The following is a 26,313-nucleotide window of genomic DNA, read 5'->3' as shown; positions in this document are numbered from 1 at the left end:
CAATTTTTATTTACATTTTTGAGCAATTTAAATGAAAAACATCCAATCATGATTTTTTCTTATGATTAGGGTCCACATTTATGCACATGCTTTTTTTAATCAATCCACTGGATGTTTACAATTGTTGGCCATATTATCCAACATTTTTATTTTAATTTTAAATTTTTTTAAAACAAAATTCAGTTTGTAGAATGGTAAATCAAGTATTGTCAATAAATGTAAAAGATAACAAAAATTGGCAAACACAGTGCAAATGTTTGATCCTTTATGTTGACATTGATTGCATACATTAAAGAATTTCTAACTGGAACTAAACATTTGTTCTTATTTGCTTCTTCAGCCAAAACATCCTAACCCAGACTGGCGTTACTCTGCATCACTAAAAGCTGCAATGCAGGGGTGAGTACATATTTCATTTTATATTTCAATACATATGACACAAAACCAAGAAAACATTATCAGACAGCAAAGATATAGTGCTCTGAAATCATTCTTCATAAGTATTTTTCGATTTACCTTGAAAAAGTTAGAAGTTCCATAGTATCACGAGTTCTTGCTCTGATGGTAATTTTAATGTACTACTTGGCTATAAAAGGTCATTTATATCACTTAATAAAAATAAATCAGGACTCAATAGTTTAATTTCGGATGTCCAATATCGTAGCAAGAGCTGACCCTCTATGGTGGCACAAGGAGTCCCTAGAAGTTTATTTTAGAGGGAACCTGTCTGGTCAAATCAAATCTTTATTTTTATATAGCGCTAACATATTCCGCAGCACTTTACATTCATCAGGAACACTGTCCCCATTGGGGCTCACAATCTAAAGTCCCTATCTGTATGTTTTTTGGAGTGTGGGAGGAAACCGGAGTACCCGGAGGAAACCCACGCAAATACGGGGAGAACATACAAACTCCTTGCAAATGGTGTCCTTGGTGGGATTTAAACCCAGGACCCCAGCGCTGCAAGACTGCAGTACTAGCCACTGAGCCACCGTGCCACCTCTGCCCTCCAACTCAGCCGCAGTCACAGTGTATGCCAAATTCCCTGCCTAACCAGCCCTGTACAATGCTATTTATTAAAATCAATGTTTAGAAAAAGCATTTATAAAGTGTGCTGTTCCTCTGCTAATTAGAGCCTTGACTAGTAGAAGTGGCATTGTTTCCCCAGACTAGTTGGCCCTCTTTCCATGTTAGCATACCCCTGTGGGTGTGATAACTTTATTTCCATGAGTCGGCATCATCACAGTTCCTGAAAATCTTGGGCATGTGCACGGGTTATTTCAGCAGCGTCAGTGCGGCTCTGAAGCCGGGTGTACGTGTCCCGGCTTCAGAGAGGCGCACTGCGCATGATCAGAAGAACAGCTTTTTCACTCCACTGATGCTTTTGGCCGGGCCGTGATAACATGGAAAGAGGGTGGATTTGGCATGCAAAGGTGAATGCTGCTAGGTTGGAGGACATATGGCACCTGACAGGTTTCCTTTAAATACATGTAACCACTTTTTTTTATATTTATATATATATATATATATATATATATATATATATATATATATATATATATATATATATATATATATATATATATATATATATATATATATACACACACTATAATTACTTAACTTGCTAAAATAATACCATAAATTCCACAGCAGCACTTTGTAAACCTCATCATCACTATCCCCGTTTTGCTCACAATCTAAATTCCCTATCAGTATGTCTTTAGAATGTGAGAGGAAACCAGAGTATCCATAGGAAACCCACACAAACACGGGAAGAAAATGCAAACTCCGAAAAAGGGTTTTTTTCGAGACTTTTATTATTTTTGCGTATGGGGCCAAGGACTAACAGGGAGGAAGTTGTTAACTACCTGCCTGTTCTGCTCGACTCCAATCCCTGCCGCCAGCTCCTGCTGATGACTCTGCAGCTTCCACTGACATAACGTGGACAGAGCAGCATCTTTTCTTCTGATTTGCTTTGTTGATGAAGTGTCTGTGCCGATGTCATGCTGATTATCAGCCGCCTCTACTAACTTTGGTGAGCAGGCTGTAAATCAAGATGACATCTGCACGCCCAGTAAACATAGCAGACCGGAAGAGAAAAAGCTGCTCTGTTAACAAGCGGTGGAATGAAACAGAGCAATTGCCAGCTGAGCTGTCAGATAACGTCCCCATGCAGAACAGGCAGGTACCTGCATGTTTGCCTTTAGCCTCATACACAAAAATATTGAAAATCCTAGATAACCCTTTTTATGTGTCACTCTATCCTTCAATGGAGCATTTTTTAAAAAAGAGTAGAACAAATGTGTGATATGCAATTTGTTATTGACTTATTCCATGATATGGACATCTTTTTATTGATTTACGCAATCAGGATTTCTAATAATGTACCCTCCATGGGTCTTATGAAAAAAGGTACACAGTATGATATACAGTGGATGAAATAAATATTGAACATGTCACCAATTTTTTAAGTAAATATATTTATAAAGGTACTATTGACATGAATTTCTCAGCAGATGTTGGTTACAACCCATCCAATCCGCATAGGCAAATATATCAATGATGTTCTTTCCACTTCCTGATTATGGCCCCAACAGTGCTCACTGGAAGCTTCAGTAGTTTAGAAATTTTTCTGTAACCATTGCCATCAGTATGTTTTGCAACAATAAGGTTGAAAGATATTGAGACAGCTCACTGGTTTTACCTATCATGAGATGTTTCTTCTGTGGCACCTTGATAATGAGACACCTGTTTATAGGCCATTAGTTGAAGCAGCTGATATTATTTTTTACTAAGTTGCAGGATTGCTTTCTAATTACTGATAAATTTTGCTGGTGTTATGTCTTTCCATGGCATTTTGTACCTCTTTTTCTTCATGTGTTTAATGATTTTTTTCCCTGTTTCATTTCTCATTATTACACATACAGTGCCTTGCAAAAGTATTCGTCTCCCTTGAATTTTTCTACCTTTTCCCAAATTTCAGGCTTCAAATATAAAGATAAAAATGTTAACGTTATGGTGAAGAATCAACAACAAGTGGGACACAAATGTGAAGTTGAACGAAATTTATTGCTTATTTTAAACTTTAAAAAAAAAACCAAAAAACTGAAAATTGGGGTGTGCAATATTATTTGGCCCCTTTAAGTTAATACTTTGTAGAGCCACCTTTTGCTGCGATTACAGCTGCAAGTCGCTTGGGGTATGTCTCTATCAGTTTTGCACATCGAGAGACTGAAATTCTTGACCATTTTTCTTTTGCAAACAGTTGGACCTGAGTGAGGTTGGATGGAGAGCGTTTGTGAACAGCAGATTTCCGCTCTTTCCACAGATTCTCGATTGGATTCAGGTGCAGGCCGAAACCATGATGCTGCCACCACCATGTTTGACAGTGGGGATGATGTGTTCAAGGGAATGAGTCGTGTTGCTTTTACGCCAAACATATTGTTTGGCATTGTGCCCAAATAGTTCGATTTTGGTTTCATGTGACCAGAGCACCTTCTTCCACATGTTTGGTGTGTCTCCCAGGTGGCTTGTGGCAAACTTTAAACAACACTTTTTTTGGATATCTTTGAGAAATGGCTTTCTCCTTGCCACTTTTCCATAAAGGCCAGATTTGTGCAGTGTACGACTGATTGTTGTCGTATGGACAGACTCTCCCACCTGAGCTATAGATCTCTGCAGTTCATCTCAAGTGATCATGGGCCTCTTGGCTGCATCTCTGACCAATCTTCTCCTTGTTTGAGATGAAAGTTTGGATGGACAGTCGGGTCTTGGTAGATTTGCTGTGGTATGATACTCCCATTTCAATATGATTGATTGCACAGTGCTAGTTGGGATGTTTAAAGTTTTGGAAATGTTTTTGTAACCAAATCCAGGTTTAAACTTCTCCACAACAGTATCACGGACCTGCCTGATGTGTTCCTTGGTCTTAATGATGCTATCTGTCCTTTAAACAGAACACTGAGACTATCACAGAGCAGGTGCATTTATACAGGTGGCTTATAATTATCATCATCAGTCATTTAGGACAACATTGGATCATTCAGGGATCCTCAATGAACTTCTGAACTGAAAGTAAAGGGGACAAATAATATTGTACGCCCCGCTTTTCAGTTATTTATCTTTTTAAAAAGCTTAAAATAAGAAATAAATTTCGTTCAACTTCACAGTTGTGTCCCACTTGTTGTAGATTCTTCACCATAACATTAACATTTTTATGTTTGAAGCCTGAAATGTGGGTAAAGGTAGAAAAATTCAAGGGGACCGAATACTTTCGCAATGCACTGTAACTTAATTTACGGACAGCTATGGTTTGATTTATATGCCTTTGGGGATTGTGTCATGCGGGTGTGGACCCACTGTGACATGGGGCCGGGCTTATCTTAGAGGCGCTTGATTAAGCAACTACCTGGTTCTTCAATAGAGCCTCTGATGGAGTGATTAGTTTTGTGCTACTGGTAACCGCCATGTCCCACTCCAGGACAGTCCCCGGTACTGCATCAGCTGACCCCAAGGGTCAGGGATGCAGGTACAGACTTGGAGTATCAGCCTGGACAGGACCAGGATCGCAGGCTGTTGGAAACCGGTATTGGTTCAAACGGGACGGCCTGTTAAGGCAGGATAGGTTCAGGTTCTAGTTATGACAGGATGTCTGGTTTAGACTGGACGAGTTCAGGACAGGATGGCTGGTACAGACATGACGGGTTCAGATTCACAGGTAGGTTCTGGTACAGGAACAAGACTGGTTCAGGGTTACAGGGACCTGACAATGACTAGTCGGTTCAAGACACACTAGATACTGAACATGCGCAGGCACCTCCCTGTAAGAGAGGATGCCTTAAATACCTACTGCCACTTTGGGAGTAAGTGTGATGCCTCCCTAAGGAGCGGGGAGCACGCACACCCTAAAAATGTTGCCATGAGACCTACGTGATGTGCGTGGGAGCTGGGAGCAGTAGTGGGTACCAGAGTAGGAGAACTGGAATGGTGAGTATATCTGCCAAGTGGAGAAAGTTGGATAGTGCAGGGACACCAGTGTTACAGATTGGATGGGTTGTTACCAAAACCTGGTGAGCAATTTATGTCAATAACACCTTTAGAAATATATTTACTTTAGAAAATTAGTGACGTGTTCAATACTTATTTCACGCGCTGTATGTGCTGCAATATATTTTCAAAATGCTGTTGCTTCTCGATATTCCATGCATTAGTTCCCAATTCTTGTTTTACACGTTAAGATTAAAATAGACACTAGTAAAACAGAATCAAATTTATAATATTATATGTAAATGCAAATGTTCAGGCTATAAGTAAGCCTGTAGGACTTTACGGTATATGAATCTTGTGAAAGTGACAGTCTGAGCTAAATGGATACACTGGGTCATGCAACATTCTCTCAAGCCCTGCTCTAGGCATGACATGTTTTATTAGTTTTGCCTAGTCTTGTTCACATCATATCTGAAATAAAATATTTCAGAAAAAGAAAAAAAACTTATTTAAAACATCTTTAAAATTTTTAAAAAATCCCTGTGTAATTTCTACTGGTAGAGCATGTTCTGGTTATAGAATAGTAGAATACTGTAGGTTATAGTATTCCAGTGATATCGGAGCACCAGCATTATACATGTGAGTTTTCATTAAAATTTTGTTCAAATATTTTTTGGGGGGATTCCTTTAACATCAAAATTTAAAGCAATTCACTGAAAAGTGATATGATAATGGTAAAATGATATATAATATTTTATAATGCAACCCCAATTCCCAAAAAAGTAAAGAAAACAACAATGTAATGATTGGAAATCTCTTGTACTTGGACTGCAGACTCTTCTTCTGCCTACAAGAGTTTTCCAACTCACTAGTATTCTTTTTTTTTCGTTTAGACAGCTTCCTAATTTTTGGACTTTAGGTTGTACTTTATTCTATAAAATATTATATTGTATGATATTATATAATAAAATGTTGGTATTGTGACCAGGCATTGATACGTATGGCCTCTTAATGTGATGTATTAGATTTCTCTAACCTTACAGACATTTCTGTAGCATTATTTGTTCCTTTCCAATTAATCACTACATCAGTGATCTATTAAGACAAAATCTATGAATCATAAGTTAATTGATATAAGTGGTACTATACAATGATCTTCAGCTAAAAACTTGGGCAAAGGTGTGGCCAACCTCAATGAGAACCCCACATGATCCTCCATACAGAATAATAGGTCACACTTATTCCTTCATTCAGAATAATGGGCACCACATGGTCCTCCATGCAGAAAAATGGGCCCCACATAGCCCTCGATACAGAATAATGGGCCCCACATAGTTGTCCATACAGAATAATGTGTCCCACATAGCCTTTCATACAGACTAATGGGCCTCACATACCACTTCATTCAGAATAATGGGCCACACAAAGCCCTCCATACAGAATAATGTGTACCACATAGTTCTCCATATAGAATAATAGGCCCCACATAGCTATCCATACAGTATAGTGTGCCCCACATTTTCCTCCATACAGAATAATGTGCCTCACATAGTCCTCCATACAGAGTAATGGCCCCCACATAGTCCTCCATACAGAATAATGGTCCCCATATAGTCCTCCAAACAGAATAATGGGCCCCACATAGCCCTTCATACAGAATAATGGGCCCCTCATACCCTCCATACAGAATAATGGCCCCACATTTTCCTCCATACAGAATAATGGGCCCCACATAGTCCTCCATACAGAGTAATGGGCCCCACATAGCCCTCCATACAGAATAGTGGGCCACACATAATCTTCCATATAGAATAATGGGCCCCACATAGCCCTTCATACAGAATAATGGGCCCCACATAGTCCTCCATACAGAGTAATGGGCCCTACATAGTCTTCCATGCAGAATAATGGGCCACACATAGCCTTCTAAACAGAATAATGGGACCCACATAGACCTCTATATGTAATAATGGGACCCACATAGACCTCTATATAGAATAAAGGGCCCCACGTAGCCCTCAATACAGAATAATGGGCCCTACATAGTCGTCCATATAGAATAATGGGCCACACATAGACTTCCATACAGAATAATGAGCCCCACATAGTCCTCCATACAGAAAAATGGGCCTCACATAGCCTTCCATACAGAATAATGAGCCCCACATAGTCTTCCATACAGAATAATGTGCCCCACATAGTCCTCCTCCATACAGATTAATGTGCCCCACATAGCCCTCCATACAGAATAATGGGCCCCACATAGCCCTCCATACAGAATAATGTGCCCCACATATTCCACCATACAGAATAGTGTGCCCCACATATTCCTCCTTACAGAATAATGTGCCCTACATAGTCCTCCTCCATACAGAATAATGTGCCCCACATATTCCACCATACAGAATAGTGTGCCCCACATATTCCACCATACAGAATAATGGGCCCCACATATTCCTCCATAAAGAATAATGTGCCCCACATAGTCCTCCTCCATACAGAATAATTTGCCCCACATATTCCGCCATACAGAATAGTGTGCCCCACATATTCCACCATACAGAATAATGGGCCCCACATATTCCTCCATAAAGAATAATGTGCCCCACATAGTCCTCCTCCATACAGAATAATTTGCCCCACATATTCCGCCATACAGAATAGTGTGCCCCACATATTCCTCCATACAAAATAATGTGCCCCACATATTCCTCCATAAAGAAAAATGTGCCCCACATAGTCCTCCTCCATACAAAATAATGTGCCCCACATATTCCTTCATACAGAATAATGTGCCACACATAGTCCTCCAAACAGAATAATGGGCCACACATAGCCCTCCATACAGAATAATGTGCCCCACATAGTCCTCCAAACAGAATAATGGGCCCCACATAGTCCTCCATACAGAATAATGGGGCGCACATAGCCCTTCATACAGAATAATGGGCCCCACATAGTCCTCCATACAGAATAATGGGGCGCACATAGCCCTTCATACAGAATAATGGGCCACACATAGTCCTCCATACAGAATAATGGGCCTCACATAGCCCTTCATACAGAATAATGGGCCTCACATAGTCCTCCAATGGGCGCCTATTGTGGGCCAAATAACATCAGTGTGAGGGGAGATTTGGCCCTCAGGCCAGAGTTTGCCATATGTGAGCTGTAAGTTCTAGACCCAGTTCCTGCAGGTTTTCTTGTGATTTGTGTCTAACACAAGACACCATGTTGACACCTACTTGGAATTGTGTGTAAAGGGGGCTGGTTAACTCCTGTAGCCAAGTCAATCCTCTTTATAAAATAAGCGGTCAGCTGACTTTCTACAGACAATACTGCCCCGTAGAAGCACAAACTGGATAAAACCTTTAGGCACCGAGGAACCAGAGCCAGTATAAAAGTTATGGCATCTTTTTCATCACCAATGTAATTGTACTGAAGCTTATTTTTTTGAAGGATGAGCTTTAGTTTTCATTGACAAAAATTTGGAAAAATTAAGTAAAATTTATTGTACAGGGCACAGGTTGCATTGATTTTAATATCTTTGCACATATTTAATTTCATTTTTGAGGAACTGTGTAATTGTATTCTACATGTGATTACAATTGTGGTTGTGCCACATTTGTATATTTTAGGTGACCTATTTGAAAAATTAAAAAATGTGTTGTTTTATATTTCGGAGTGAGGGGGGAGGGTTAGGGAGAGTGGATCACATTTTTATTTGTCCCCAATAGAAATGAAACAAGCAATAAGATTGTTTATTTAGTTATTGGAAATTCTTGGGTGTTTTAAAGCATTATGGCGTGCCAGTATTCAATGAAAACCAAATATTAGGTCATGCCTCTGGAATGGACGAATAGTTATGTCAGACCTGGGGTCCTCTATTAGGTTCCCAGGAGCCAGACCCCAATTATCATGTCGTAGGGGCAAGTAGACTGGCAGAAGAGACTCCTTTAAATCAGCTTAGATTCGGACACTAGTAGCTTGGATATTAGAGACCAATGGTATTGGAATCCGGCATTTGCACACAACTGCAATCTTCACTGTACAGAGTAAGTAGATGGCCATCATAAAATAACTATTAGGAGGTGGTTATCAGGTTATCAGGTTGAGAATGCCGAAATCTATGAATAATAAGAGATTGTCCACTACTTTAGCATTGATGGCCTATTCTTAGGATAGGTTATCAATGTCTGATCAGCCGGGGTATGATACCCAGCCCCCGCACCTACCAGCTGTTCTCAGTGCCTGTGATGGCGTCAAGTGGAACAAAATGCTCAGTTGTGGAGCTGCCCCATCTTCTGATAGTGACCACAGCTGAGTACTGCACATCCTATTGATTTGAATAGGAGGCTGATGTTGAGTATCCGGCCGCGGACGCTATCAGTTGACGCGGCAGCTTCGGAACTGAGCATTTCCGGCCACTTGTTCTGACTGCTGGCACCTAAAACAGCTTAGTGTGGGGCCCCGAGGTGCGGTGTCGGTGCAGCTGTGCATTACCTTCAGGGACTCCACGCGGCTGGATCTTGTCACAGGTAGGAAATCCTCTATTTTGATTGTCGTGACGCCACTCTCAGAATTGCGGTCAGTGGGGACCGCCACTGCAGGTTAGGGGTGCCTGGGGCTGATAGTGGGTGCAGTCAGTTGTAATAGCCTCCTGAGAGTGAGGCATGCCCCAGGGCCCCGTGTAGGTGTGTGGAACTACAAGTCGCAGAATGACTCACACGCACAAGCAGAATGTCTTTCAGGGGTTTTACTCACTGATGGTGGCAGGGTGAGTAACCCGGGCGTAGCTGGGATGAACCAGGCTGGAACCAGGTGTCCTTCAGGCTGACTCGTGAGGGTGGCTACCAACTCGCCTTCCTTAGCCCGTTGTGTTTTGGGGTAACCCCTGCTTGAAGCCCTGCTGGGGTCGCCCAGGGAAGTTGCTGGTGCCTCTCTCCCCTTCTTTTTGGCCCGTTTGCTTGTAGCCTGGACCAGGTCACTCCGGCTGCTTGCCTCCTGTGAGCTATGGGCCCTCACTTTGCTACGTGGCTGCGGACTCTGTGGTGTTGTCTTGGGGGTGTAAAGTGCCCCCTCATGCAGGTTTGGCAAAGGACAGGTGGATCTATCCCTGCACTGGGACCTGTTACCCGTTTGGGCCTGGTATCTCCCTGACAGTCTCCTTACTTTCCACTCCGTTGCTCTCTCTTTAGCCGGGGGTGGATTTCGGGCAGCACTACCAGGTGACCGTTCTCCCCCGTCGGTAGTCACTGCGCGTACGTTGTCAGAATTGTGTAGAGCTACAGGGTCTGCTTCTGCCCTCCCTGAACTTCACCACTCAACTGTTTTCGGCTCACTGTTCCCTCCTCTCCTGTTCTTGCCTACGTCACCTAGCAACCAGGCTCTCTACCACACCCCTTGAGTGGAGATGGAGGCTTCGCCCCCTCCTGGGATCCCCAGGGGTCCTCTCAAAGGTAAATGTGTGAGACCTGATCACTATGCGCCTGTGTAGTCACACCTCGGTCAGCCTTCTGGATTACCTGTTTTGTACTGTCCCCAGCATGGGTGCAGTACTCAGTGGTGCCTGACCAGGTCAGGGGCGCCACATTAGCATCGTAGGTGCCAGGTGTCAGCCTGTTTTTTTTTATAGATTTTCCATTGATAATCATGCACAGATGCACTTCACAAATATTTCCCAGGGTTGGGACTATGGGGGTAAGGTCCTCTGTATATATTCCACCTCCTGTGCCCTTCTGCCTTGTCTCTTTATTCTTAATTAAAATTTAGCCATTGCCAGCACGTGAGCATTGATATTTTGATGTTGTCTTAATTACCGTAGCGCCAGAATCAGCACATGTGTGTACCGCCATCTCCGGCGTCATTTTGTTGAAGTCACTCTGGAAACGAATATGAGTGGTATCGGTGCCTTTTAATGAAGACAACATCACAATAGCACTGCGCACATGTCGCCAGCAGCAAAATTTAGATAAAGAAAAGGGGACAAGCCAGGAGGATGCAGGAGGAGGAATGTATAGGGGGACCCGACCCACATAGTCCTGCCCCGATACCTGCCACTCAACAAATACACCTATTTCTGGACCTTTTGAGAATATTTTTTTCGAGACTCAAACATACAATATTGAAACTGAAGATATGCCTGGATTCACCATTTTAGCTCCAGTATGGCACTAGCTTTACTTTATATGGGAAAATCCTGCTGGTTGGTTCCCTTTAAGATTCAATATTTTATCCAATGGAATTATTAAGAATATATAGTAATTTATTGATCAAAATTAAAATAAAAAATCTAGGGTCATTCCCTGTTTTGCAGACAATTTGCACATCACATTGGAAAAAAACACTCTCCCACTTGGAATGGGCCTTATTGGACATCAGACCTTATGGTCAGCAATGTTCATGGTCGTACATGGTGCTCCTAATTTTGTATTCGAGCAGAGTGACTGATTAGCATTATATTCCCCAGGAGGACTGTATTGAAATGTGGGCTGTAGACATCTAATATAATTTATGGTATCTCACAATCATATTATGTGAAGAACAATGTGATTATGTGCAGTATGCAGGAGTAACTAACCAGATGTCTGCTGATGATTGAATGCGCAGAACATGTGCTGTGGTCAGAGACAGAAATACTGTGGGACCACTCACAGTAATTGCATTTACATATATGACAGCGCTCATACTGTAAGGCTGATGAGGTTCTCCAGGAATTAAATATTGATGGCAAATCAGAATGTGACTGTGTAGACAATGAAGAGGACACAATGCTCATAATAACACTGCAAAGCTCCCATACATATTACATGACTGGCTGCTGAACAATGGTTTGGCTCCCCATACACAGGAGCACTCACTTTTCCAAACACTCCACTATTCTCTATAAGAAACATCTTATCTCAAAGATAACAAAAGAATTGAACTCAGACATGGCAGATCCTTAAAGGGAATCTGTCAGCAGGTTTTTGCTATTTAATCTGAGAGCAGCATAATATAGCGAAAAATAGCCAAATTCCAGGGATGTGACACTTATTAGGCTATGTGTTGTAATTTTACTACAATCAGTGTATTATTAGCAGGAGATTCTCTACATGACTAGGTGACTTGTGCCTCCTAGTGAGCTGCTCTCTATAACCCCGCCCACACCACTGATTAGCTTGATGACAATGCACTGTGTACACAGGAAGCTGCCAATCAGGAGTGTGGGCAGAGTTATGCACACATACTGTACATCAGGCAAAAGAGGAATTCTATCAAAACTACACCAAGCAGCCCAGTAAGTGGCACATCCCTGGAATCAGACTTTCTTGGCTATATTATGCTGCTCTCAGTATATATACCAGAAACTTGCTGATAGATTCCCAATCAATTTCCCGAGGCTCTCAGACAAAATAGACTGTTCACCTGCCCCCATCGTTTGTGCGTCACGGGCAATTTGTTGCCCGTGTCGCACAAAGTCGTTAACCCCCGTCACACGTACTTACCTCCCGAATGACCTTGCTGTGGGCGGCGAACCTCCTCTTCCTGAAAGGGGAAGGACGTTCGGCGTCACAGCGACGTCACACAGCGGCCGCCCAATAGAAGCGGAGGGGCAGAGATGAACGGGACGTAACACCCCGCCCACCTCCTTCCTTCCTCATTGCTGGCGGTCACAGGTAAGCTGCAGTTCGTCGTTCCCGGGATGTCACACGGAGCGACGTGTGCTGCCTCAGGAATGATAAACAACTAGCGCGCAGAAGGAGGAACGAGTTTATGAAAATGAGAGACGTGTCAACGAGCAACGATAAGGTGAGTATTTTTGCCCGTTAACAGTCCCTCGTAGCTGTCACACGGTACGATATGCCAAACGATGCCGGATGTGCGTCACGGAATCCGTGACACCGATGACATATCGCCCGATATATCGTAGCATGTGACGGGGCCATAAGGCTTGATATTGTATAGGGAAAACTCAACCATACCAAACCTCAGCCGCTCCACATATTTCAAAATGTATATAGGTTATAGGTGCTGCATCAAATTAAGCATTATTATTATTGCTTGTATAACAACTCTTATTCCAAAGAAAGCACTTTACAATAATTATCACGGTCCCTAATGGGGCTCACTGTCTACACTCCCTATCAGTATGTCCTTGGAGTGTGGGAGAAAAGCAAAAGAGACTTACACAACTATGAAGAGAACATACACTTCTTGCATATGTCGTCCTTGATGGGATTTGAACCCAGGACCCCAGGAATTCAAAGCAACAGTGCTAAACACTGAGCCACCATACTCAAATTAAAGGAAATTGAAAGACTTCACCCCTCCAAAAAAAATCTATTTATACAATGGGGAAAACAAGTATTGGATACATTGACGATTTTGCAAGTTTTCCCACCTACAAAAATTGGAGAGGTCTGTAATTTTTATCGTAGGTACACTGTAACTGTGACAGACAGGATAAATTAAAAAAAAAAATCCAGAACATCAAATTGTACAATTGTTAATTAATTAATTTGGCATTTATTGCATGAAGTAAGTATTTGATACAATAGAAACTCAGAACTTAATATTTGGTGCAGAAACTTTTGTTTTGTTTGCAATTGCAGAAGTCAGATATTTCCTGTAGTTCTTTACCAGGTTTGTACACCCTGCAGGGATTTTGGCCCACTGCTCCATATAGATCTTCTTTAGATCTTTCAGGTTAAGGGGCTGCCACTGATCAACATTTAGGGGTACTTTGCATGCTGCGACATCGCTAGCATCGGCTAGCAATGCTGAGCGCGATAGTACCCGCCCCCGTCGCACATGCCATATCTTGTGATAGCTGCTGTAGCGAACATTATCGCTACAGCAGCTTCACACGCACTTACCTGCCCTGCGATGTCGCTCTGGCTGGCGACCCGCTTTCTTCCTAAGGGGGCGGGTCATGCGGCATCACAGCGACATCACACGGCAGGCGGCCAATAGAAGCGGAGGGGCGGAGATGAGCGGGACGTAAACATCCTGCCCACCTCCATCCTTCCGCATTGGCGGTGGAGGCAGGTAAGGAGATGTTCCTCGCTCCTGCGGCTTCACACATAGTGATGTGTGCTGCCGCAAGAACGAGGAACAACATCGTATCTCCTATTGGTGCAACATTATGAAAATGTCCGACGCTACACAGATCCCCGATTTACGACGCTTTTGCGATTGTTTATTGGTGCATCTAGGCTTTACACGTTGCGACGTCGTTACCGGCGCCGGATGTGCGTCACTTTGGATTTGACCCCGACCATATCGCAGTAGCGATGTCGCAACGGGCAAAGTACCCCTTAGTTTCAGCTCCCTCCAAAGATTTTCTATTGGGTTCAGGTCTAGAGACTGGCTAGGCTACTACAGGACCTTGAAAAGCTTCTTACAGAGCCATTCCTTAGTTGCTCTGGCTGTGTGTTTTGGGTCATTGTCATGCTAGAAGTCCCAGCCACAACCTAACTTCAATGCTCTTACTCAGGCAAGGAGGTTGTTGGCCAAAATCTCACGATACATAACCTTATCCATCCTCCCTTCAATATGATGCAGTCATCCTGTACTCTTTGCAGAAAAGCACCTACAATGTATGATGTTTCCACCCCCATGCTTCAAAGTTGGGAAGGTGTTCTTGGGTTTGTACTCATCCTTCTTCTTCCTCCAAACATGGCGAATAGGGTTGATACCAAAAAGTTTTATTTTGGTCTCATCTGACCACATGACCTTCTTCCATCCCTGGTCTGGATCATCCAGATAGTCATTGGCGAACTTCAAAAGGGCCTAGACATGTGCTGGCGTGAGAAGGGGATCTTGCTTGCCCTGCAGGATTTTAATCCATGATGGCATAGTGTGTTACTAATGGTAATTTTTGAGACTGTGGTTTTAGCTCTCTTCAAGTCATTGACGACATCCAGCTGTGTAGCTTGAGCTAATTCCTTACCTTTCTCAGAGTCATCCTTTCTTAATAAGGCGAGATGTTGCATGGAGCCCCAGATCGAGTAACATTGACAGTAATCTTGTGTTTCTTCCATTTTCTAATAATTGCGCCAAAAGTGGTTGCCTTGTCACCAAGCTGCTTGCCTATTGTCCTGTAGCCCATCCCAGCCTTGTACAGGTCAACAATTTTTTTTCCATGGTGTTCTTAGACAGTTCTATGGTCTTGGCCATGCTGATGAGGATGGAGTGTAATTCATTGTGTGGACAGGTGTCTTTTTTATAGGTAACGAGTTCAAACCGATTTAATTAATTCAAGTAATGAGTGCAGAGTAGGAGGGCCTAATAACAGGTGTGTGAGTGCCAGAATTCTTGCTGGTTGGTGGGTGATCAAATACTTATTTCATGCAATAAAATGCAAGTTAATTATTTAAAAATCATACAATGTCATTTTCTGGATTTTTTTTTTAATTCTGTTTGTCACAGTTGAAGTGTACCTATGATAAAAATTGCAGACCTCTCCATTCTTTATAGCTGGGAAAACTATCAAATTCTTACTTTCCCCACTGTACATGCGTATAGTGTACAGAGAAAAAAACAGCAATACCTTTACATGGGCAGTTCCCTTACCAAAAAATCAGTATTGAATCAATATGCAAATGAGGCTGAAAGACTATGGAAGATCTGATGCCTCTGTCACTCCAGCTCTATTCTCGAACAGCTGCACATCCCCCAGCTTAACTGACAGCCTCTTCAATGTAGGATTTTAGGCAATGGAGCCATCAGTCAAGCAGAGGGAGGCGGCACTTGGGGCGGAGGATAAAACTGGGATGAGAGAGACTTCAGATCTACAGCCTCATTTGAATATCCATTTAAACACTAATTTCTCAGTATCAGAGGATCGGACTGGCCATGTAAATGTATTACTGGACTTGTCTTTGAAAAAGTTACATGCACATATAAATAATCTTGGTGGTTACTATCACCAAGATGGTATCTCAATATGTAGTAGATATAGTAATAATAGTATTAGCAAATACCTCCAATTAGAAATGTGGTATTGTTCTCCTGATATAGCCATGTACATTAGCTTGTGGTCGTAACCATGGATATGTGGCGCCCCTGCAGCTTCAGGTGGCACAGGGTACTGCACCTCACTTAAGGTGCAGTATTCATCTCGGATCCGGAGGAGGTCATTTCCGGTAAGAACTACACTCAACCAACACATAACACGGGAGTTCTGTCACTGGGACCGGGCTAGGGTAGGTGCTGGGGTGGCCATCACAAGGTATGGGACCTCATGTCCTCTAGTTCAGGAACCCAGAAGGCGGGGCACCCACAGGGGAAGTTAGGAGTGATCTGACACAATAGGCAGTCAGCACCGGACAGTGTCCATGTGAGGTCGCACTCAGGAGGAGAAAAGCAGACACGAATAGTCAGGGGCCCGTGGTCTGGAGCTAGAGGCTCAACCCGAGTTTTAGGAAAGAAGGGGGATCCCAGGGTTTGTGGGGAGTGTGTAAGGCACCTGTAGAGCACTGCCACACCCCAGGCCCTTGGGATACTCGGTTCCGGGTGGTGGATAATGGGGATCACTGTCACAGGTGGCCGTGCCCGATTCCGTTACCTGGGGGAGCTCGGTAACAGGGTTATTTTATATGTCACTTGTGACGCCACTGGCGGGTTGCGGTAATAAGATGTCCCGCCGCTGCTGTGGTTTTAGGGACAGATGGTATAGCAGCAAGTGTGTTCGCACCCTCCGCCAGTAGGGGCTTAAGTCCCATGTAGGTGTGCTGCGCCTTGTGGTGCACCAGTAATAAACACGACACAGTTCTTGCAGATTAACTGGTAATTTACTCACAGGATGTTGCAAGTGCAGTTTGGCACGGCTGGTCAACCGACTTTCCTTTGTCCCAGTGCTGACATGAGTCCCAGTTGAGCCCTCCGTGCACATGCAGAGCTGATGGTCCCCTTGCCTGAAGCTGTTGGTGACCTGCGGCGCTCCGCTCCTTTGTTTTCTGGGCCCAGTATGACAGGCCTCGCGGTCCCTTGTGGGGTAGGCTACTTCTCTGTGCCCTCTCCCGGGTCCTAAATATGAGGCTGTGTCCCTGAGCCTATGGGTGGTGTGGTACCCTGGAAGTCACCACACACGGCTGGATCAGCAGACCGCTTGGAGCTGTTGTCTAGTCTGGGGTCCAGTACCCCCTCGTGCGTAATGCCTGGGATCTAGCTACCCTCAGGCTACTACCTCCTAGTCACCTTTTGGGGGTCTCCTCACAATCCTCACACCCCTCTCACTCACTGGCTCCTTTTAACTGTCACTCCTTCAACTGTCGTTTTTTTCCTCTCTGCCAACTCTGCCTAGCAACACCTGTTGCTTCCCACAAGCCACACCCCTTTCCCAGGCTAACAGCTAAGGGATTGGTTCTCACATCTGATCACTGTTAACCCTCTACATGGTGCGCCCAGGTCTCAGGGAATGTGCCCCTACCTGTGTGTGAGGTGTGGGTTGTCAGCATAGGGTGTTCCAGAAAGCCTTAGGATCCTGCAGAACACTGGGGTAGCATATCCCAGGGTGCTGCACACCCATGACCCGTTCCACGGCCCACCAGCTGGGGTGGAGGAAAACTGTCGAAAGGTGATGCACAGAAGGAAACACTGGCCTCGACCTCCAAAGTATCCGGGATCGGCTGAAGCCCATCACAGCGTAACCCGGTACTCCGACAGCAGTGTTGACCAGTGAGTAAAAGACCGTGCACTGCATCAGCTGTTTGGTCTCATCCCTGCCGGCGCTCTCGTCATTGCGCTCCTGCGCCGTAGGCGACTACAACCGCCATGATCCTTCCTAGGGCCTAGCTCTGCCTGTGGAGAGCTGAACTATCCGAGCTGCGTTGTCATCCGCCCCAGCATGAAGTCCCGCAGTGGCGGCTAATACCTGGCCGCACACCAGAGGTGGCGTCATGAACAACTACCTCCATCATCCCCATCCCAAAGCCTTTTATTGACACCCAGGGTCACGGAATCGGGCAAAGCCACCTCGGTGACCCAGGAGAAGAACCGCGGCCCGGTAAAGGGTAACCCTTGACCCCGTGGGCGCGTCATATACATAAGTAGCAATGGCCTGCACATGAGGTAAGAGATATGGCTATATCAGGAGACCTATACTACATTTCCAATTGAAGGTATTTGCTAAAATTGTTGTTATTATTATTATTATTATCATTATTATGATTATTGCTACACCTACTACATATTGGGATAGAATCTTGGAGATGGAAATAATCCTTTAATGCAGTTGCCATCTCCGTGTGCATGAAGCTTTACCGATTGTCCACATTGGGTCTCTGTATCTCATGAACTCGTCTAGATATGTTTACAGGCATGATTATCATTTTTAAAGGTTGTGTAAGGCCCTAAACAATCTTTTTTCTTTTTTTGTTGTTTCCATGCATTTGTTTTATAGCCAAAAGGAATGGATCCTAAAAGGAAGGGGGTTGGGGGCAAGTATTATTGAAAGCTTTATATCTTTGTTATTTTTAGATCTTTGGATCCATCCTCATAATAAAGAGTCTTGTATCTAATGTAAAATGAAAACTGTAGATGTATTGTAACAAGCTCATCACAAAACTTTCAAACCATTTTTACCTTTTACTTTTCTATGTTTTCTGTATTTTATTTTGTTCTCAGATTCATGTTACAAAGATAAGTACTGATGAGCCAGCTCTACCATGCTCACTACTCGTAACTAGTGATGAGCGAGCATTACCTTGCTAGGGTGTTCGGTACTCGTAACTACTAGTGATGAGAGAGTTCTACCATACTCGGGTGCTCGGTACTCGTAACTAGTGATGAGCAAGCACTACCATGCTCAGTTGCTTGGTACTCGTAACTAGTGATGAGAGAGCACTACCATGCTCGGGTGCTCGGTACTTGTAACTAGTTATGACCAAGCTCTACGATGCTCGGGTGCTTGATACTTGTAACTAGTGATGAGCGGGCACTACCATGTACCATGCTAGGGTGCTTGGTACTCGTAACTAGTGATGAGCAAGCACTACCATGCTCTGGTGCTATGTACTCATAATTAGTGATCAGCGAGCACTACCATACTCGGGTGCATAGTACTTGTAGCTAGTGATGAGCAAGCACTACCATGCTCAGGTGCTCAGTACTAATAATTAGTGATGAGCAAGCACTACTATGCTCGGTACTCGTAGCTAGTGATGAGCGAGCACTACCATGCTCAGGTGCTCAGTACTAATAACTAGTGATGAGCGAGCACTACCATGCTCGGGTGCTCGGTACTCGTAACTAATGATGAGCGAGCACTACCATGCTCGGGTGCTCAGTACTCATAATTAGTGATGAGCGAGCACTACCATGCTCGGGTACTCGGTACTCGTAACTAGTGATTAGCAAACACTACCATGCTTGGGTGCTCAGTACTCGTAACTAGTGATGAGTGAGCATTACTATGCTCGGGTGCTCGGTACTCGTAACTGATGATGAAAGAGCACTACCATGCTAGGGTACTGGGTACTCGTAACTAGTGATGAGCAAGCACTACCTTGCTCTGGATCTCGGTACTCATAACTAGTGATGAGCAGGTACTACCATGCTCGGGGACACAGCACTTGTAACTAGTGATGAGCAAGCACTACCATGCTCAGGTGCTCGGTACTCATAACTAGTAATGAGCGAACACTACCAGGCTCATCTTAGGGGGTTGTGAGAGTCAAAACCAACTATATAGGCCTAGATTCACAGTTGCTGCAGCCCCATGTGGAAGCAGAGGATAAGCAATGAACAGACAGGGAATAATGCCGTGCCGCCGTGATGAAATACAATCCCCGATGATATAGTTGTGATTTCATTCAAAGCATCTGGACAGATCCCTCTCCTTCTTCAGTAAAACTCACATATCATCTTGGATTGTCTTTCATCATGGTAGCACAGCTTTATACTCTGTCTGGTCATCGCTTATCCTTGTGTAGATTGATATTCCTAATATGCTAGTGTAAGAAGACTTATAGGCCATACAATGCTCCTCCAGGAAATTAAATATGCAAATTGTCTCTTTAGAAAAGAAGAAGACCTGGCCTCTAGTGCCACCTATTCTAAGTAGCAATCCTAAAAGTTACTATAAACCTTTTAATGAGTCTTGCTGTAGGACTTAGGATAAAAGCCCACACAGAATCTCAATTTGCAGACACAGTGTTTTGGATGTTGTCCCCTCCTTAGTGCAAAGCATGATATCTGATTTGGCTATATGAAAGGCTTATAACTGGGATTGAAGGGTAACATTTCTCCTTGTGAAGAGTGATGGGGACAGCTTAGTTTCTATTCCAACCTTTTTAATGACCTAAAAATATCACTGAGCATGCCCATAAAAGTCTTCCATTTTCTCTTATGATTTCAATAAGTGATAGACATTGCCTTTAATGTATTATATTTGTGATATTTTTAATTTCAAGCAAACCTTACCTTTATTCTGATATTATTGTCTTGTACAGTGCTGTACATATGGAAGGAGCAGCAGTCTTACGTGGCGCTCCGGTAGGACTCGAACAACAGTGGCCAACGGTTTCCAGTGCAACACCAGGTAAAGAGAGTTCTAGCTATAGAAAATTTACTGTATATGTGTAATACAATTTTTTATTTTGTTTTCTTATAAAATAGATGTGAACTGGGATTCTAAAATATGGCACTGCAAAACCAGACATAGCCCATAAAAGTCTGTTTCTAAAGAAAAAATGAAAAAAAAAAGCAAAAAAAAAAACAAGAACCCTTTTAAATAATAAAATGAATCATACAGTCAAAAAATGATAACATTGGGATAACAAAGCAAAGTGACAGTGTAAAGAAGGATGAAAGTTCAATTCAATTATATTGGTACCAGTGGTAGGCTTGTGACATCATCCTAACCTTTGTGACATAATTTCAGAAGAATATATATAAACAGCTAAATTAAATCATGGTTCCCAGAAAACAATTGGTGTCTCAACATGTTGAATGTCAAACCTCATAAGGTCAGGTTCATACTGTGCAATTTTTGAGGCCAGTAGTTGATTTAACCTTTGAGTTAAGGTTCTTTGTCCATTGTGTGTTCAAGTGTTGCACCAGAAAAATTCTGATGAAAATGTAAGGGGTACTTTGCACGCTGCGATATTGCTAGCCGATGGTAGCGATGCCGAGCGCGATAGTCCCCGCCACCGTTGCACATGCGATATCTTGTGATAGCTGCCGTAGCAAACATTATTATCGCTACGGCAGCTTCACACGCACTTACCTGCCCTGCGACCCGCCTCCTTCCTAAGGGGGCGGGTCGTGCGGCGTCACAGCGACGTCACACGGCAGACAGCCAATAGAAGCGGAGGGGCGGAGATGAGCGGAACGTAAACATCCCACCCACCTCCTTCCTTCCGCATAGCCAGTGGACGCAGGTAAGGAGATGTTCCTCGCTCCTGCGGCTTCATACACAGCGATGTGTGCTGCCGCAGGAACGAGGAACAACATCGTATCTGTCGCTGCAGCGAAATTATGAAAATGACTGACACTACACAGATCACCGATTTACGACGCTTTTAGGCTTTACACGTTGCGACGTCGTTACTGGTGCCGGATGTGCGTCACTTTCGATTTGACCCCGACGACATCGCAGTAGCGATGTCGCAACGTGCAAAGTACCCCTAAGAATCCCCTAACACCAGTTTATTTTATAATTACCCCATAACATTTTCGTAAAGCAAAATAGAGCCAGGATTATAATTCCGTGTGACTGCAGACTTGTGAATCCTCTCATCGCACACAGTACATGCTCTGAGGATCCTCCGGTGCCAGCGGCTAAACCAAGCAGTTATGTGACTGCAATTTTGGGATATACATACTCCCGGCCACATTCCAACTAGACATGTACAGACTCGCTCAATTCACTTGTACAGAGCAAGGCCATGTAACTGTAAAAGAAACTGATGTTAGGGAATTCATGAGCATTTTTCTGGTCTAAGAATTGGACATACACCATACGAACCTCACTGTCAGGCTTCGAGGTTCATACACTTGAGTCTGTATTTTGTGGTCGGATTGTCTGTTCACTGAGCCACAATGGATACACCGTCCCTCTGGATGTTTATTATCTGCTATCCTTGCTGTGGTCTTTTAGATTAGCAAGTGTTTTCATTTACTTATTTGCCTGTCTAATCACCTTTCGGGTGTGGCTATAAATTCCTTCCCCCTGCTGGAATTTCTTGGTAGGGATATTTTCATTTGGATATCCAGTCTTACTGCAGTTGTTTTTAGGTAGTGAAAGACCATCTAGGTGTTTTTCTTTCTGCTGTTTATGATTCTCACCCTGCACAATCTGTTTCTTAGTAAGAAGTAGACACCATACACTTTTGCAGTATATACTTTATCCCTTCTTTTATATTTTGTGGTGTGTTGTTATTCACTTTGGGAACCTTTTCTATCTCAGTAGTTCTTCCTTTTTGTAGGTATATTACACACTGTTCTGCCCCCCAGTTCCTTAGGAGGTACGTGAAGCTCTCGATGGCCGTTCAAGCAGCATAGGCCCGAGTGGCCACCGTTTAGTCTGGGGTTAGGGTCATTGCAGTCCACGCAGGAACCTTTAGGGACTATAGGACCCAGATCTCTAGTCTGTACAAAAACTAGCTAGGTCAGTTGCAGTATTTGCAGTTTTTTACCAATTTAACATGCTTGAGTTTACTACACAATCATAACACTAACTTTATGAGGTTTTACATTCAACATGGTGACATAATTGTTTTTTAGTTAGCATGATTTCATGGACGTCATACAAAATACTAGATGTTGTTTTTCATGTGGAGTATACTCATTTTTGTATAAACTAATTTGACTAAAACTAAAGATTTTGTAATAATAGTATTATATTATTAACTTTACGGTCATGGGTTAAAAGAGAATCTCTTAAACTCAGCCTTGTCAAAAATTTTGAAAAATTTTTTTCTGACTTTTCAAAGGGGGTGTACTCATTTATGCTGAGCACCAATTTCATTTATGCTGAGTTGAGCTAAGTATATGTACATACTGAAGTGTACCAATGAACAGTGGCATACCTGTAAGATATTGAGAAAATTATCAAAAAAAGGAACGGACCCTCCATCTTGTTCCCTGTATAATGCGGTAGTAGAATGGCTATTTACACCTGACAACCATCTTTTGCTCCAAATTAGGCAACATAAAGTGACCATTATGCTTTTTCCCCACAAAATAAATTAAGATTCTACACCTAAGAGGGTGTTTTTATCCTATAGGCTCAGTAGCAGAAGCTAACAACATGGCTATGGTCCTAGATAGCATTGCACATGCCTGCATCCCCATAATCAATGTCAAGAATTGATTCATCAGAAGATGTCTAATCAGCTGCAAGACATTTTCCCCTCAGATACTGTACTCAAGGATAAAAAAAGCTCTTAAAGAAGTTTTCCACTACTATTTTGACCCCTTTCATTTGTCCTAACTCTTCCTAACTAACACTTTCCCAATATACTTCTGCTACCTACCCTGCTCCTGTAAGCTGATCTCTCTGCAGTGTGTATATAATTTTTTTGATGTTTTGCTTTGATCCTACCACTCTGGAGACCGGAATCGGATGTACTGAGCAGGGCACGTCACTGGTGGGGGCAGGGCTGCCTCTCCGTGAGTGATAGCAGTCTTTGCACGCATTCCCAGTCTGCAGTCATTCTATGTGTCTGAAGACTTATGACTCCTCACATAATGCACTCTGTGCAGATTCTTCGGTGTCAGAACCGTGAATGGCAATCACGTCACCACAAGTGCGATATGTAGACTCTCGGCCAGAATCCAATTAGATTGTTTCTTGCCTCGCGGAATGCTCTTGCATTGTGTGCGCTGGAAATAGTCTAGTCAGATTCTGTCCAGGAGTATGTATATTGCATACTTGTGGCCACGTGACCGCCGTTCCCTCCATCTTGTTCCCTGTATAATGCGGTAGTAGAATGGCTATTTACACCTGACAACCATCTTTTGCTCCAAATTAGGCAACATAAAGTGACCATTATGCTTTTTCCCCACAAAATAAATTAAGATTCTACACCTAAGAGGGTGTTTTTATCCTATAGGCTCAGTAGCAGAAGCTAACAACATGCCTATGGTCCTAGATAGCATTGCACATGCCTGCATCCCCATAATCAATGTCAAGAATTGATTCATCAGAAGATGTCTAATCAGCTGCAAGACATTTTCCCCTCAGATACTGTACTCAGGGATAAAAAAAGCTCTTAAAGACGTTTTCCCCTACTATTTTGACCCCCCTTTCATTTGTCCTAACTCTTCCTAACTAATACTTTCCCAATATACTTCTGCTACCTACCCTGCTCCTGTAAGCTGATCTCTCTGCAGTGTGTATATAACTTTATTGATGTTTTGCTTTGATCCTACCACTCTGGAGACCGGAATCGGATGTACTGAGCAGGGCACGTCACTGGTGGGGGCAGGGCTGCCTCTCCGTGAGTGATAGCAGTCTTTGCACGCATTCCCAGTCTGCAGTCATTCTATGTGTCTGAAGACTTATGACTCCTCACATAATGCACTCTGTGCAGATTCTTCGGTGTCAGAACCGTGAATGACAATCACGTCACCACAAGTGCGATATGTAGACTCTCGGCCAGAATTCAATTAGACTGTTTCTTGCCTCACGGAATGCTCTTGCATTGTGTGCGCTGGAAATAGTCTAGTCAGATTCTGTCCAGGAGTATGTATATTGCATACTTGTGGCCACGTGACCGCCGTTCCCGTATCCGACATCAGCGAATCCTCACAGTGCACAGTGTGCGCGATGTGAGGATTCACAAGTCTGCAGTCACATAGAGAGACACAGAGTCACTGCAGGCTTGTCAGTTTAGACCGGATAACCCTTATAACTGTCAAGTAGATCTTTGATATATCAGTATCAACCAGAAACAGCACAACAGTTAAAACAAAAATGAAGATATAAATGTGAAATATATTTTCATCAAACATTCAATATTTATTGCTCATCTCATTTTTGCCTTTTTTCTAAGAATCCTTGTGAGAGAAATAGTTGGAGCCAAGTTGAGAGCTGTCTCATTAGCGCTGTCTCATTTACTGCTGACTTCAGCTGAAATAACATGATTAAAAATACATGAAGTCGGTGTTAAACTTACCAGAGGAGCGTCTGCCTCACTGATGTCTTCGTGCACTCAACGTTTTCATCCTGTGCTGCTTTTCCCTATTCCCTCCCGCTTCTGATTCTAATTCACTGCATCTGATTTTTTTTCTCTCTCCCATCTGCCTGTTTTCTGTTTTGACTTTTGCTCTATTTCTTTCCCTCCTTTCCCTCTGGCTTTTTTTCTCTTTTTTTGGGGGTGTCCTTTTATACTACATTGCACCTTGTACATAGACTGAAATCCACATTTGTTATGATATAGTGCATCTAGGGGACATTAATCTCTGGCCTAGATGCAATGCATCTAAAAAAAACCTTTATAATATGACCCGCATTTGGATCTTGCTACATTTTTTTTCTCTCGGATTCATTCTGTGGCACATTGAGGTACAACCTCAGGCTCTGTGAATCATATTAGTCTACTGATGTGGCAAAGTTCAGTCTGACATGTCAACATGCTACACAGATATAGGAGCAGGCATACATTATTTGCATAGGTTACTGTTGTAGCTGTTCTGTTTTGTCACAAAAGTCAGCTTATGGGATCACCAGTGAGGTCCTGTTGACGTAGGCCTCTTTGCCTAGTCAATATCGAGCGCTCGGAGAAAAGACCTGCATTCATGTGAGCATGATCAGTTTTCTGTTTATTTAGCCAATGCACAGATAATTTATACCATTTACAGATCAATGTGATATGGCAAAAAAGGCTTTGAGTGTAAATTTACAAGTTGATCATATGACCTTTAAGTTTAAGAAAAACAAAAAATGTAGAGTCATGCATATGAGATAAGAAGAACATTTAGCAGACAATAATAATCCTTGAGTTTGTTTCATTGTTTTGAAGGCTACACAATGACTATGAACTTACACCAGATATACTAATGGAACAATAAAGTATTTAAAATCAAGAAATATAGAAACTATTAACCCATCTATATCAATTTCCCCCTTTTGTAAATGGTATAATCTTCACTACAGGGTCAGTAGGCATCCAAACAGGAGCTGCTGGCTCATGGGCCTAGTACCCATAAGGGGTCTTCCTACCACTTCACCCATCCTAGATGGATGCCAGATGAGTGGCCCCAAAAATAGCATCGTAGCTGCAACACATTTTTCAATCAGAAGAGTGGGCCATCCGTTGAGATGGTGTTTGCCACATCTGTTTTTTTTTAGTCTGGCTGATCTACCCAAATCTAGGAGCAGGCCTACATTAT

At 43.1% G+C, this 26,313-nt stretch overlaps 1 protein-coding gene across 11 annotated transcripts in view; it reads left to right on the top strand.

Moving 5' to 3' along the window:
- The window catches only part of LOC142303212 (protocadherin alpha-C2-like), a 465,288-nt gene that overhangs the window by 408,385 nt on the left and 30,590 nt on the right, over positions 1 to 26,313 (top strand). For all 11 annotated transcript variants that reach the window (XM_075344416.1, XM_075344424.1, XM_075344422.1 and 8 more), the window contains exons 2-3: positions 341 to 399; positions 20,427 to 20,515. In XM_075344416.1, the coding sequence (XP_075200531.1) occupies positions 341 to 399; positions 20,427 to 20,515 (148 nt within the window). The remainder of the gene's footprint in view (positions 1 to 340; positions 400 to 20,426; positions 20,516 to 26,313) is intronic.

This window comes from Anomaloglossus baeobatrachus, chromosome 4 (assembly GCF_048569485.1).
Source record: "Anomaloglossus baeobatrachus isolate aAnoBae1 chromosome 4, aAnoBae1.hap1, whole genome shotgun sequence".
Lineage (NCBI taxonomy): Eukaryota > Metazoa > Chordata > Amphibia > Anura > Aromobatidae > Anomaloglossus > Anomaloglossus baeobatrachus.
The sequence above is the reverse complement of the archived record's forward strand: the minus strand, read 5'-3'. Positions and strand labels throughout refer to the sequence as shown.